General features: G+C 37.6%; 3 protein-coding genes across 6 annotated transcripts; 1 reads left to right on the top strand and 2 right to left on the bottom strand.

Annotated features, from left to right (window-relative positions):
- Positions 1-32: 32 nt before the first annotated feature.
- Positions 33-3,800, bottom strand: LOC122346392 (E3 ubiquitin/ISG15 ligase TRIM25). The gene is made up of 5 exons (XM_043240989.1): positions 3,401-3,800; positions 2,791-2,886; positions 2,545-2,691; positions 984-1,077; positions 33-881 (listed from the first exon to the last, which is right to left on the bottom strand). The coding sequence occupies exons 1-5, from the start codon at positions 3,737-3,739 to the stop codon at positions 340-342; spliced, it is 1,218 nt and encodes a 405-aa protein (XP_043096924.1). The 5' UTR covers positions 3,740-3,800; the 3' UTR covers positions 33-339.
- Positions 3,801-3,834: 34 nt separating this feature from the next.
- On the top strand, positions 3,835-6,761 carry tefm (transcription elongation factor, mitochondrial). Its single transcript, XM_043240990.1, has 4 exons — positions 3,835-3,978; positions 4,339-4,808; positions 4,882-5,031; positions 5,619-6,761. Exons 1-4 carry the CDS (start codon positions 3,936-3,938, stop codon positions 6,042-6,044), a joined length of 1,089 nt encoding a protein of 362 aa, XP_043096925.1. The 5' UTR covers positions 3,835-3,935; the 3' UTR covers positions 6,045-6,761.
- Positions 6,762-7,050: 289 nt separating this feature from the next.
- atad5b (ATPase family AAA domain containing 5b) lies at positions 7,051-13,959 on the bottom strand. 4 transcript variants are annotated; one of them, XM_043241165.1, is made up of 14 exons: positions 12,999-13,959; positions 12,257-12,407; positions 11,576-11,945; positions 11,055-11,143; positions 10,790-10,935; positions 10,521-10,674; positions 10,272-10,427; positions 9,565-9,623; positions 9,326-9,419; positions 9,191-9,255; positions 8,886-9,071; positions 7,581-8,374; positions 7,333-7,485; positions 7,051-7,251 (listed from the first exon to the last, which is right to left on the bottom strand). In XM_043241165.1, exons 1-14 carry the CDS (start codon positions 13,734-13,736, stop codon positions 7,179-7,181), a joined length of 3,228 nt encoding a protein of 1,075 aa, XP_043097100.1. In that variant the 5' UTR covers positions 13,737-13,959; the 3' UTR covers positions 7,051-7,178. The 4 variants fall into 4 exon arrangements, with proteins under 4 accessions (XP_043097100.1, XP_043097098.1, XP_043097097.1 ...); XM_043241163.1 differs by having other exon boundaries at positions 9,565-9,698; positions 11,061-11,143; XM_043241162.1 differs by having other exon boundaries at positions 9,565-9,698; positions 11,576-11,942.
- Between the last annotated feature and the right edge of the window lie 66 nt (positions 13,960-14,025).

The raw sequence follows: 14,025 nt of genomic DNA, 5'->3' as shown, positions 1-14,025 counted from the left end.
GAAAGTTGAAAATATGTTATCAAGACACACCATAACGTTACATCTATTTTATTAACCATTAAGAATACATCATATTACAGCAATCAGTACATTTACATACATTTACGTGCAGGCTATTTTTTTTTACTTTTACTTAAAGCGGCCAAAATACGATTAAGAAAACATCATAAAGGAACCGACAATTAGCAGTTACACAATCCATAATTGTACAGATACTTACATCAAAAAGGGACATTTAGTCTCATAGAAGAATTATGGTTGTTTAAAAGAAAGCCAGAAAGCCAAATGAGATTTAACAGATATGTAAAAAAAAGTGTATACAGTACCCTACTGAATATGCTACAGGTCTATGCTATCCTTAGGAAAGTTTAAGGCATTATGTGACAGTCCACAAATCCAGAAGATAGGTGTGAGAGGGCCGGAGGAATCCACCTGGTAGCTGTGTAAGTCAAGCAGGCTATCACACAGACTCTGAAAGGACAGCTGTCCATTTGCCATGTCCAAAATGACTCTGATCCTGTTAAAGATGCTATGTTTAACAGAGGTCCTTTTGTTATTGTGCCAAGCATTGAGCTGCCCACTGCTCCACTCCAAACACCAAGATGAAGACGTTTTTCCCAACCGCTCATTACGCCCCATGCTGGGATACGCCACACCAACCGCCCATGCAGTGCTGAACGTGGCGTCCACATCCCAGTAAACCCACCCTTCTTTAAATTCCTGCTCTGCCATCCACTGACAGGCATCAAAACGCCCGTGTGGTGTTCTTGCATGGCGCCCAGGTTGTGTTTCCACTGTTTGGATCTCTGTGTGAAAAAACAGTCGTCTGTTTCCCAGCTGAGGAGAAAAGGAAAGCTCAACAAACTCTGCATGAAGAGCAGCTGGGAGGGAGAGAAAGTAGTTTAAGTTATAAGATGAATATCACGAATGACACGTTTTCAATTCCAGTCTGCATAAAAATCAATGACAGCATAAAACATTACCACGGTTTTGCTGCTGTGCGCCTGCGCTAGGACTGAGATGAGCATCCTCGGAAAGAGATTCTGAATTCTCTGGAGCAAACTCCTGTGAACTCTCCTGAGAAACATTGTGTTTTTAACAATCAGCTCCTTCCCATAAGTAAATAGTACTGATTATATATTAATAAATATTTCTTTGAATTCTTAATTACTTCAATTTGATCAAGATCCATCAATCACTAATAAATACATAAATTCTATATTCTAGATTGATTTGATGAAAACACATTGGTTCCCAAACCTCTCATCTAGACATCTCACCAGAACATTATTTGGTCTCATTCACTTCCCATGTGTACATTTATGCCTTGAAATAATTCAGGAATTCAAGGAATCATCAAACTGTTTGCACTAATGGGTAATAGTTCAGGGTGTATAGCTTTTGCTCAGCAAGGACACATTTATTTGAACATAACAACATAAACAAAGTAAAACAGAATATTATTGTCCATATAAATGTAATGCAATGTAAGCAATGTCAGAATCAATGTCAGTTCTTTAGACAAATATTTACGTTTTTTAAATTATTTGGGAGGTCCAATAATAATTAAAACAGATTAAAGAGACTACAGAAGAAGCAAGTAAACATCACCTACAGCATCTAATTATGTACATTTATTCATGCTATATAGTGTTTACCCACACAGAGAACTGTACACACATACATGCATATGAACACAACTTTTTGTGGGTCTTGCTTAGAGTCATACACTCTTAAAAATAAAGGTTCTTTACTGGCATCAATTGTAACCAAAGAATCTTTACCAACCTTTTCATTTTACAAAAGGGTTGTTTACAGTGGGAAAAGGTTTTTAGCTTATTAAAATGTTCTTCATACTAAGAAAATGAACTCCTCATTGAAAGGTTCTTTGGGGAACCAAAACATCTTCTAGAGCATTGCAGTGAAAACTCACTATTGGAACCTCTTAAGAGTGAAATGGTATTGTTATAACCAGAAGGGCATAAGTGACATTTATACACACACACACACACACACACAGGGACTGAACAATGAAACTGAAACACTGGCCGATTTAGTGTTTGAGGTTTCATGGATAAATCTGACCAGCCTGGTGGCCAAACTTCATTGACTGCACATTCCACCAGTAAGAGCCGAGTGTGAAGGTTTAATTAGCAGAGTAATAGCACAGTTTTGCTTAAAATATTGCAATGCACACAACATTATTTGTGACATATCAGAGTTCAATAGAGGACAAATTGTTAATGCATCTGTGACCCAGACCCATTTGTATTGGCCATAAAAGGAAGCCCTGCACCATACTAATGAATTATTTTGGTGTAAAACCAAGTTTCAGTTTCATTGTCTAACCCCTGTATATATAATCAAATTTTCTACTGGCAAAAGTACTGTCATACATGAAGGTATAAACTTGTATAATGAAAAATTTTAATGATAACATTTTTGTTTTGGCTCTCCTGTAAAGTTGGTGAAATGTCATTTACGCCTTTCTGGTCCTCACTAAAGTCAGTTATAGTATATCATCAGATACCAAAGGTGTTGTACCTCTTCAGACTGAGAAGTTAGTTCCTGGTGATCCGCTGATGTGAGACTAAAACTTCTGCTAGCATAATAACTTGAAGAATCGCTGTCTAAGGATGAACCGGAAACATCCATCGAAACAATGCAGGAACTGTAAACTTCTGACCCATCCTGAGATCAGATTGAATTCAAAATTCACTCATTATTTCTTAAGATACATTTTTGTTTAATATTGCATGCACATTTTACAGCATTAAGCATTAGACTTACCTCAGAGGCCTGATTTGAATTTAGCTCAGCTGAAAGTGTTTCTTCCGTCTTTTTGATCTCAGCTTTTAACCAATCCAGACGTTTCATTAAATTATCCTGAAGAGCCATCAGGCACAGTAAAAGTTAGAAAGCTAGCAAAAGCTAAAAGTTAGCACTCCAGGGGCCTGTTTCATAAAACAAGTTTACTAAATAACCCAGGCTCATTTCAGTTAGTCTGTTTTATTGACAGTTGATTTGGTTTGCAATATATCATACTACTAAATAAGAATTTAGATTAAAATGCAATACTTCCTTACTGAAAAGGACTATTTAAGCCAGTCTAGTTGGTTTTCTGTTCTGGGGACAGTTGCATAAACATATCCACCATGTTAAAACTTGACCAGCAGCTGTCACGGGGGAATCAGTCTTACTTTACCAATACAAATAAGAACAATCTAGCTTTTCATGACTAATGCCCATTCAAAGCAGTCTCTCAGATTAATATGTAAAATGTCATTGCTTTAGATTGTATTACACTGTTGCTCAAATATCCACTTATTCATTATTACATTGTATTATTAAGCTATTTGATATAATCATGAGCTTGATAAGATTAAGACCATGAACTTGCCACTTTATTGCTAGTTCTTCCAGCGTGTTGTGTTTCTGCCAGATCTTGATCTGTTTCTGCCAGAATTTGCTCCCATTTCTCCCGACCACCAAGGTCCGGTAATTCCAGAATATCACAAAGAGTGAAATTCATTTCCAGTTTACTACTGCTTACATCTGCCCGGCAATGTGGACACTCTCTCTTTGGGGCGCTCTTTACCCAGCATGCATTAATGCACTTCTGACAATAATTATGACCACAAACTAGTGTAACCGGCTTTGTGAAAATCTCCATACATATCGAGCATTTAAGGTTATTCGCGACGAACTTAACAATATCGTCGTATGATAGCGACATCATGTGAATTTGTTTTTTCGGAATCGAAACTGAAAGTCCACGAAGCGCTTTATTTTCTTAAGCTTTATTTTGTATTTGTATTCGGAACCAACATCACGCACGCCGTGTTTCCACACGAGCCTTTGCGCGTCGGACCTCCGAGGGCAACGCGTAGGGCACTGTCATATGTAAGAAAAACACAGAGCTGTGGCGATCAAACATGTGGATCGCAAAACGCCTGCTGTCTTCCGTCTTCCTCAAAGGTAATAAAATAATAATAATAAAAAATAACAGCAGGTGTGAAGATATTAGCTAAAGAATTCAATTAGAACTATCCTTTTTCTGTGTCAGCATTATGGAAACATCAGTTGTTGTTCGATGATGGATTATCAGTTGCACTAATTTAATTATGTGCAAGTTTTTAATCAAATCTGTGTATTTATTTAATATTTATGTTATATATAAATATTCAATAAAATATTTTGTTGAATAGTTGGGACTTAAAAGACACTATATAATAAAACATAAAAACCGAACTTAGCTGAATTTGTGGATTGATTGTTTTATCATGTGCATGCTTTTTTTAAAATTATAATTTTTTTTGGACTAAATCATCATTACAGGGCACTATAGTCTGTTCTGTCGCCGCCCGAGCTCTTTCCCTAAATATGAGCTCCGATTTTTGCACTGCACCTGTTGCAGAAGGAGCAGAATCATGATCTGTGGGCTTGACAACTTGAATACATCGGTTTCCTCTGAATTATGCCAAGAAAAGCACAAACCCCTGGACTGGTGTTATACCACAGAGCAGCGTGCTGTCATCCTTCAGCACCTCAATACAGCCACAGAGTCAGAACTGGAACAGGTCAAACTGCTACGAGGACGGAAAGCTACTAACATCGTTAAATACAGAACCGCTTACGGACCGTTTAACAGCCTGGAGAGTGTCATGAACGTGCCCTTACTGAAACAGAAGAGTGCTGTCACAGTCTTTAACTCTATCCTTAACCCAGCTGACAAGAAAGAGAGGAGAAAAGGAAAAGTCCAGCTGGCTAAATTTATAAGGCCGGAGGTCGACCGAGCTCTGCTGGAGGTGAGGCAAATAGGTTTAAGAGCTTTTGTGAATGAGTTGTTGTTTTTATTGAGTTTATTTTCTTTCTTTGCAGAATGCAAGCTCTATAGTGTCCATTGTTTGTGGTACTAATAAAATTGCATGGACACACATGGATCACGCAAGAACCGTCTTAGACTGGCAGCAAGCAGAGTGCAAGAGTTTTATGAAAGGAACATACATGGCGTCCGATTATTTGGAAGATGTGAGTTTTTGACCTTTTTTTTTCAGACTTATTGAGGTTTATATTCGTGTTACAGTATTTGAATATTCTTTTAAGAAAGCAAACCAGCAACCCTTGCGGACTGAAGAACTGTAACGAAAGTATCAACAGATCATTTCCTTAAGTTCTGTGACATAAATCTGGGATAAAAGGATTACAGTAAAGAAAGTTCTGTGCATTGGTTGTTGATTGGGTGGAGGCAGAACTGATTGCAAGCTTCAGCTGATGGTAATAAAGGGGCAAGTCAAATCATTAAATGTTTGAGAAATGTCTGATCTAATATCCAGTTGTAATATTTTAATAAAAAATGATTTGGCCAAAAGTGTTAAAAAATTAAACGCATGCATAGATGAATTCATACACTTTCAATAAGTAAGATCAATAACATGCTTTTAGATAGATTTGTTAAATTCTAATTCGTGTTGAAAGCATCGTTCTTCTAAAAAACGTTTTTATTCTGCAGAAAGAAATATATTTTTTAGCTGTTGAAGTGTTGCTGGTTTACAGTCTGTATAGAGCGTCTTCATTAACCAGTAATGATATTGATGTATATTCTTTGTCAACCCTAGCTCTCCGCTGTTATTTCAAGCTTCCCTCCTGCTGACTTTTTTTTGGTGGAGAAGCCAAACATCTCTCCCCAGAATACTTCTCTTTACCCAGTCTTAGTCCATCTCCGAACAGTAGAGGCCATGTTATTTGCTTTACTAACTGCAGCGAGGGACCCGGAAAGCCCCCCGAAAGTCCTTAACATGATGCGCACGGCTGTCGGCCGCCATTTCAACCTAATAGTGGGGGATTGTCGTACAAGTGGAGCCGAGACGGTGAGGAAGATGATGACGGAGTCCGTGATGAAGCAAGATCCACGCGTTCTTTTTCCTCATGACTTGGTGTTAAAGCACAGAAACTCCTTTAAGATGAGCAGCAGGAACAAAGGAGAAGAGCTGTGCGACGCTCTCCTGCAAGCCGTTGCGTTTTTTGAACTCCTGCATGAGTGAATTTTCTACTGAATGGCTATTTCTGATTTGTTGGACATCTTTACACAGTTCTTTCTCTGAAACAAAGGCTATATATTAAAAACAATTTACATTGTTTGAACATGACACATGAGTTTATTTAATTTTCATCTTAAACTAGGACTGTCTAGGACTGTCTCCTACTGTCGAGGAGAAACTTTAAAAATGTAGAAAGGGTAAAAGTTACGGTAACACTCAATTATAAACATTGTTATAGCATTGTTAAAGAGGGAATCAACCCCAAAATGAAAACTCAAATTGTACATGTATGAGCTTCATTCTTTGTTCTGTTACACAAAAGAATAGCAAATAGTTGCTGGTAGCCATTTGGTATGGGGAAAAATGATTGGAAACCAGTAGCTTTCAGTAACGGGTTGGTTTCCAGTGATCTTTAGTATATTTATGTGCAGCTGAAGAAAGATATTCATGAAGGTTTGGAATGACTTAACGTCTTTTGTGGGGAACTATCCCTGCCAGTGTTGATTCTTGCTGCACTTCTCTTTCAATTAACTAGAGTCTTGGACCTGGATATCCCCAACCCTCGATTCCATGCTGCATCACCTGAACTGGTTGTGTCAGATAAAAGAGACATCCAAAAAGTGTACAGTCAGGGTTACTCCAGGACAAAATGATCAGAACTTATAGAGGTAAATGTGTGTTAATTACAGTGAAAAAAATAAAATACTGTGATTATCTTTTCATTGTTTATATTCTCTAAGTTGTATACAAGCGTGTACGTTTTGCAAGTATCATTACAAGGATCACTTTGCGAACAATCCCTTTAACGAGAACTGAGAGTTGGTTAAAAATAACTGAATAAGTGGTCTAAGAAAAGGTCAAATCAGAAAAAGTTCTAGCCTTATTTGTTCACGGATGACATTTGGTGTGTAATACAGTGAAGTTCAGACATTTTGAAATGAAACTTAAGGGTCTTTTTGGTGTTATTTTGCTTGTTTGAGTTAATGATGAAGATTCCCACGGCGAATTAGAATTTAAATATATTTATTTGCTTAGAATAAATGATCTATCACAAATATATTCTGTGACTCTACAAATCAACAAACAAGTAACAGTTTAGAAGTCATGTAGGATTTTCCTAAGCGGTATGTCAAACAATCAAGGGAAATCCAAGGCCATGAATTCCAGCAAGCGTCTGGGCAGGTGAAGGCTCGAGAGGTAGTGTGAATGTCTGAAAGTGAGAGGGAAATAATGAAATGTGTTTAAATCATCTAAAACTGAACAAATGCCAAGTAATTGCTGTATCAAATACCTCAATGAGCGCTGTTCTGTAACTTTCTCAGCTCTGCAGATTGAGCGCATAGTGGGCAGGTAGTCCATCGAAAGAACATATTTAGTACAACGACGACAGAACTTGTTGCTGGAGATCAGATTAGATAAAACCTCACTGCGCTTCTGCACACCACTATAAAAGAAGTCAGAATCAGATGCAACAACAACAACAAAAAAAGATATTTTAAGTCTATTAATATATTAAATATAAATATTAATTTAATATACCTAGGTTCACAGAATTTGCATCGACACATTCTGAGGGGTTTTTGGTCAGACGGTAGAGACGGAGCACAAACCATTTGTTCTAATCTCTCTAAAGACGATTCTTTCCTCAGTCTCGCGGCTTCCATCAAGATCCTAGAGAGTTCAGTCCGACACTGATGGAAAGCCAAACCTTCCACAATGGCTAATATCTGTGATGAATTTTTAAAACATTGTCCAATCTGCTCCTCTCTTGGTAAGTCTAATAAACCGTCCTTTAACGTGGCACCCAACCAACCAAGAGGTTCTGACTTACAAAATCCAGCTCCTCTGAAAGATGGTCTTTGTAAATAAGCATCCAGAAAAGACATATTTTCAAAAAAACTTGCAAAAACCAGCAAGAGTGATTCATCTTGTCCATGGACATCTGTTTCAGAAGCCAAAGATTTAGTTTGCTTTGAAGGGACTGAAGACTTGTAAGATGCATCCAAAGAGAAACATTTGAGATGTGAGGTTGAATGTGGGTTCAAAAAGGTTTTTGGCTCACAAGATGATAAATATTTTTTTCTTTTGCATGTGGAGAGTCTATCTGGTCCAACCTCATGTGCATTTGTGAAGTTCTGTAACATTAAGCCTTCGATTGGCTTTTCTCCTTTCGTCTTTTCATCAAGGTTTATTGACTGTTGCTGACAAGAAGATTTAGAAGTGAAATGAGGAGAAAATAGACTTTCAATGTTAGAGTATAGTAGACCTGTTCCTATTTTCTCTGCCAGGACCTCCAGATTCCTGCTGTTTTCCAACTCAGCCCAGGATCCACACTGTGTAATTTAAGATATATTACATGCATCAATTTCTGCTAACGAATCAGTGCAAGTGGTTTACTAGTTCCATTAGACTATCAGCATATATTACTCACGCCACCATGATCCACCCACTTAAGGTGGCGTGGAATAGGTTACCCAAAAATGTCAAATTTGTTCACCCTCATTTCATCCCATAATTTCTTCAGATTGAGATGGAAAAAAATCTCTGAGTCCAAATTATACAAGTAAATTGATTTGAAATGTTGATGCTAGGTGTGTATAAAGAAAATGCTAATAACAAATATTTTTCTACGATTATTATCTTTGTGAAAGAAAGGAACATAGGACAGATGAAGTGACCAACCACAGTTCAATTTGTAGGTAAATATTTAAAAATGATAAAGCCATAATAAAGTCTTTTACACTTGAAAAGTGAGTAGTAGTAACTACTCTTGTGTGTGTATGAATATTTATATAATACTTATTAAATGTGTTTACTTATGCTAATATATATAGTCTGACTTACTTTAAGTATGCTCTTGAGAGTTTGTAGTTCTGTGCTCCCCCCACCACTACAGACCCAGAGCTGAAGTTGGAGAATACTCTGTCTAATATCCCCCTTATTCTGACACAGCCAAAAAGCCACATCCTCTGGATCAGTCCTCATGTTCTCCACCACACACAAACACTGCAGATAGCTTCTGGTGGTTTCCTAAGTTTAAAATGATACATAATATCATGAAATCATGACAATACCATTAGACAACAGCTAATGTGGCCTAAAAGGTGTACAACAATATTTGCTTTCTTGTTTTTATTGGCTTTTCTCACCAGTGAAGGAGTTTGGAAATGAATTTCATCGAAATGCCCCTTAAGTCTTCCACTAAATGAAGGGTCTGTGAACAAGAACATTTTAACAAACAAATAAATGCTTGAGTGCATTTTATGTCGTAAAGCACTGCTCACCATTGGTTGTCAGAATTATTGGTCTTTTGGTTGTGCTCATGAAAGTCTTAATAGCTGCAAGAAATCCAACATCTTCAGGGAAAATGACATCAACCTGGGGGACACATTTAACATTGGCAGCACATTACAAACTTGTGTCAACAAAAAAAGTTAAAATAAGCCAAACCAGTCACACAATTAATTAATTATTTTGTAATTAACACAGTAAAGATACAAATCATGACATCCATCCCTCTTACCTCCTCAAATAGTATAAGTGACATGGGGACTGTTCGGCTCCGTCCAAGTGAAGTAGGACCTTTAGGAGGACATGTTGAATCTTGACCACCTCGTCTATTGTTCTTAAATCCAGACACGGATCTCTGAAGCCCATCTGGTTTCAGTTTGTCAACCATTATAATTACATTTTTTGATGAATAATCAAAATAATATCAATCAATCATTTTTATTTATATAGCGCTTTTAACAACACAGGTTGCATCAAAGCACTGTACAGTATAATGTAGAAGAGTACAGTGACAGGGATGTATAATGACGAGAGTGAACAATTTGTTATTAAATGAAGAGACGGTCTCTGTAATCAATTCAACGATAGTCACTAGAAGTTAAGTGTCCCCAACAAAGAAGACAGAGGAGACAGCGGCAAGGAAACAAAACCCCATCCATACAGAATGGAGAAAAAAAAACCTTGGGAGAAACCAGACTCAGTTGGGGTCAGTTCTCCTCTGACCGGACGCCCAGCACTTAACTTCCAGTTCAATTTTAAACACAGCTGTGTCAGATAGTGGAAATGACTTAGTGTGTGTGTGTGTGTGTGTGTAACAAATCACAATTGTTAAAATTTTGTACTTTCCAGCACATGCTCAATTATTATTTTTTCCAGACATTATACAAAGGTTCACTTATCTTATCCAGACAAAGCAGAGACTAGTTCTAGGACACTTACCGTGTATATAATGTTCAGGATCATCAGAGGTTTTACCTGCAGACTTTTTGCTACTCAACTTGAAAAAGCGAGTGAGTTTTACTGGCTGTGGTTTAGTGCTCAGACGGGAAATGCTAGGAGAACTTAAAGTTTTCCTTAGATGATGACCTTCCTTGCCTGTGGGGGAAAAAAAAAAATTACTCATGATGTTTATTTTATGTGAGAATCAATGAGACTCTTCATATTGTATAACCTAAGAAGTTCACTTACAAGGTGGATCAGGTTTGATTTTGCTTTGGTTAATGATTTCAGATTTGAGAGTTTTTATTTCCTGAATGTCCACCTGATGAGATTGAGTTGCTTCCGTGAGCTGGGAGAGAATGAGACGCCCACAGCGCTGGACTGAGCTGTTCACCTCAAACACCTGTGAAACCATTAAACAGAGGAAGGTGCAATTAAGGCTGCTTTAACAGACGGTCAGGATCGTGCTTATTATAGTATTTGTAATAGCACTGAAAGAGAACATATTGCACTGAGACCTTGAATCCCAGCTCTTGTGCGCAGGCATACACAGCAGCTGTTTTACCCACTCCTGATGGACCAATCATGAGCACTGTGTTACACAGCTCCTGCTCATGGTCTACGGATACACGATCACCTTCAAAATCACCACAGTCCCATGACTCTACAGGTGAAGCCATTTGTTTCAGGAATTAAAGAAAAAAAAAACACACAGATTGACATGTTACATTATATATTGTTATTACAATAACTGCCTGCGTTTCATGTTCCCAATTTTAATACCATTACTATTTTCAATCTTCATCCTCCTCTCATCTTGTCGTTTTCTCCGTACCTCAGTGTCTGCTCTTATTTTCCATTCTTTCAACCAGCTGCCGTTGGAGAAATTAACAAAACGAGACACACTTGTGTATTCAGTATATTATGTAGTGTATTAATTTTCCATTCTTTCAACGTCTAGCTGTTCTCAAGCTTTTGGATTTAGGGTCCCCATTGTATACAATATTTTGTGTGTATGTATATATAAAATAAGTAACTAGTCACCTTTTTCTTTATCATTTATAGAGTGCTTTATACAAAACAGATTGTTAAAGTTTTAAAAGCAGAACGTTCTTAAAAGATTACATTTTCATGAATCTTTAAGATTGTCCTTGAAGAGGACATAAAATATACACGTTTTAGTGTAAAAAAAAAGTGTTTGTTTGTGAACTGCTTTTTCAGAATGCCTAGAATAACCATGTGTATGGGTTAACTACCCCCTAACAGGGTATACAACACCCATCATTAATGCAGTGACCTCTTACCCGTGTAGTTGCTCTACTGATGCAGAGTTGCCAATGACTTCACTAGACCGCTGAGGCTGATACTTATCTGTCCAGAGAACATCCTCTCTTCGTAAATGACCAAGCCATGGGTCCTGATGAACAGATTCACTCACTACAGCACAGAACGTAGTCTGCCGTCTGTGTTTTGTTCGGCTCAGTCTGTTTCTGTACTTTGCACGAGAGGGGGCCAAATCATCAGAGAATTGTTCAAAATCCAAGTTATCACCAGAAACGCAGCCTTTGCTTGTCCTGTGACGTTTGCACGTCCGCGCCTGCTCCTCCAACTCTTGTTTTCTCTTTCTCTGGACAGAAGCTGAAGGATGCTTTGAATCATCAGTTTCAGCTGCTTCTGAAAAACAAAGGGGAAAAAATACTTTCACAAAATATATTAAGTATATTATAGTAAAATCGTGTTAGATCTTTTCACACCTTTATTGTAATACTGAAAAAATTGTGTAAAAAAACATGTAGAAAATGGTAAAAAAAAATCCCCAAATAATCTAAAGGCACACCTTTTTGTTTGAACTCCAACTCTTACTGAACAGTAATTATAATCATCTGAATAACTATTTCACACTATCTTATAAAAAGCTACGTCTGCAATCACCCTTTAAATATTGAGAGCTAAAGCTAAGAACAGTAGTTTGTATATTTTCCTACCCAAAGCAGAAATATCCTCCTTAGGTGAAGTTCTCTTCCTCAGGAGGAGAGAGAAGAACCTGTGGACAGGAAACTTCAAATTGAGTATCTGTATCTCTTCCAGCAACTCGCTTCTCCTTTCATTGCCTAATTCATTTCTCCATCCAGACTTCTGAGGGACAAAAACAAAAGACTGAGCAATTATTCATTCTACTGCACTCCACAATATAATCAGCAATATAAATGTATCATATATGTATGTTGTTTTGCACACTGTTGAATTACAGTTATGAAAAAAAAAATGTGATCCCTACTTCTTAACCCAGTGGTTCTCAACCTTTTTAACTTAAAGGCACAGCTGTCCAACACAATATTCATATTCAATATATTAAATGAATTAACCACAAATAATCTTGGTATTCTGCAAGTTATGTGATGCATTTCAGAGCTGTACGTTCTCAACAGAAACAATAGATATTAAGGAAAACAAAAAGAAATATGGATTTGATTTTTTACATTTGCATTTCATTTAAATTGTATTTTTAGCGTTTTAATACATTAATAATTACATTTAATAATTGAATCTGAATAACATGGTGTGACTGACATTTACTCAAAGTCGCTAAGTTAAAAACTGCTTTTAAAACTATTTCAGATATTTCTCTGATAATCGTTTTAAAAAAGCTACACTTAAAATCATGAATAAATATATAGTAGTTCATTCGTTTTTCTTATGTTAGCAAAACAGCTGAAGCAAACCCACCATTTCTCTGAGGGGTTTGTCATTGGTTGCTTCACTACAGATTTTCCGAGTAGCCGGATGACCGATGAGAGCCAAGGCTTGACCACAAGCATGTTTCGTGCTCTCTGGGATTTGTCCAGTGACCGGCTGATCCATTAAAAGGTCCTTGCCACTGGCGTTTATTCGTACACAGCTGGACAACACCTCAGCTCTAACATAAATGTCTTTTAGACTTTTGCTATTCGAGCCACTTTCTCTCTCTGCAGGAACGGGGGTGAACTGCATACTCATCCTCTTTAATGTCAGTTTACTGCTTTTGAAATATCCATCCTTTTGCACCTGAGAAACGTTTTGAACCGTTTGAGAATTCACAGGGGTTTTGAAGCCTTCCTTTCTTACGCACTCTGTGGGAAGATCTGGTGAATTGTCTTTACGGCTAGTAGTCATTGCAGCACCTGTAAACAGCTTTCCTTTACGGTTATACAGAATATCATCACAAAACGACCTGGACTCGGTGGTCTCAGTTATATAGGTGGGGTTGTTTCCACAGCCGCTCAAATTCTCCGATCTTTTTAGTGTTTTCGCTCGTTTTAGTTTGTTGTGTTTCGGATGCACATGCGTTTTGGGTTTGCTGTCGGTCTCTAGTAGGCTCTCCGCACAAAAGGCCTTTCTGTCGGAGACATTTCCGGAGGATTTCTTCATTCTAGTATGCTGAGGTAGAAAAAAATGTGTCTCCATTTTGACATAATTATTTTCCATTTCTAAAAGTTAAAAAAACTCTAGCCAGCAGTGCTCGAAACATCATTGTTTCCGGTTGGCATTTCTGACTGTTGAAATGAAGTCATAACCCCACATTAACGAAGAACGCGTTTTGTGCCTTGGTTTACAGCACTTTTTAATTCACCGGATAGAACTGTCGCAGTCTGGCGGTCTAATCTCGCGCCTGGCGGAAGATCGCTTGCTCGTGAGTTGCATCATCCAATTAGATTATTTCTCACGTATGACGTTATCTCCGCCTATTGGATAAGATTTTTGCGGGGGCGTGGCT

This window comes from Puntigrus tetrazona, chromosome 6 (genome assembly GCF_018831695.1).
Source record: "Puntigrus tetrazona isolate hp1 chromosome 6, ASM1883169v1, whole genome shotgun sequence".
In the NCBI taxonomy this organism is placed as follows: domain Eukaryota; kingdom Metazoa; phylum Chordata; class Actinopteri; order Cypriniformes; family Cyprinidae; genus Puntigrus; species Puntigrus tetrazona.
This window is presented reverse-complemented; position numbering and strand designations above follow the sequence as displayed.

Bases quoted from the DNA above. Each gene is read 5' to 3' on its own strand.
- tefm (XM_043240990.1), top strand. From the start codon at position 3,936: ATGTGGATCGCAAAACGCCTGCTGTCTTCCGTCTTCCTCAAAG. The intron at 3,979-4,338 runs GTAATAAAATAA...TCATCATTACAG, and splicing joins GTCTTCCGTCTTCCTCAAAG to GGCACTATAGTCTGTTCTGT. The intron at 5,032-5,618 runs GTGAGTTTTTGA...TGTCAACCCTAG, and splicing joins CGTCCGATTATTTGGAAGAT to CTCTCCGCTGTTATTTCAAG.
- atad5b (XM_043241161.1), bottom strand. From the start codon at position 13,736: ATGGAAAATAATTATGTCAAAATGGAGACACATTTTTTTCTACCTCAG. The intron at 10,675-10,789 runs GTCTCAGTGCAA...ATGGTTTCACAG, and splicing joins CACAAGAGCTGGGATTCAAG to GTGTTTGAGGTGAACAGCTC. The intron at 7,252-7,332 runs GTATTTGATACA...TCTCACTTTCAG, and splicing joins ACAGAACAGCGCTCATTGAG to ACATTCACACTACCTCTCGA.
- LOC122346392 (XM_043240989.1), bottom strand. From the start codon at position 3,739: ATGATGTCGCTATCATACGACGATATTGTTAAGTTCGTCGCGAATAAC. The intron at 2,887-3,400 runs GCAAGTTCATGG...ATGGCTCTTCAG, and splicing joins GAAGAACTAGCAATAAAGTG to GATAATTTAATGAAACGTCT. The intron at 1,078-2,544 runs GTACAACACCTT...AATGTTTCTCAG, and splicing joins TAACTTCTCAGTCTGAAGAG to GAGAGTTCACAGGAGTTTGC.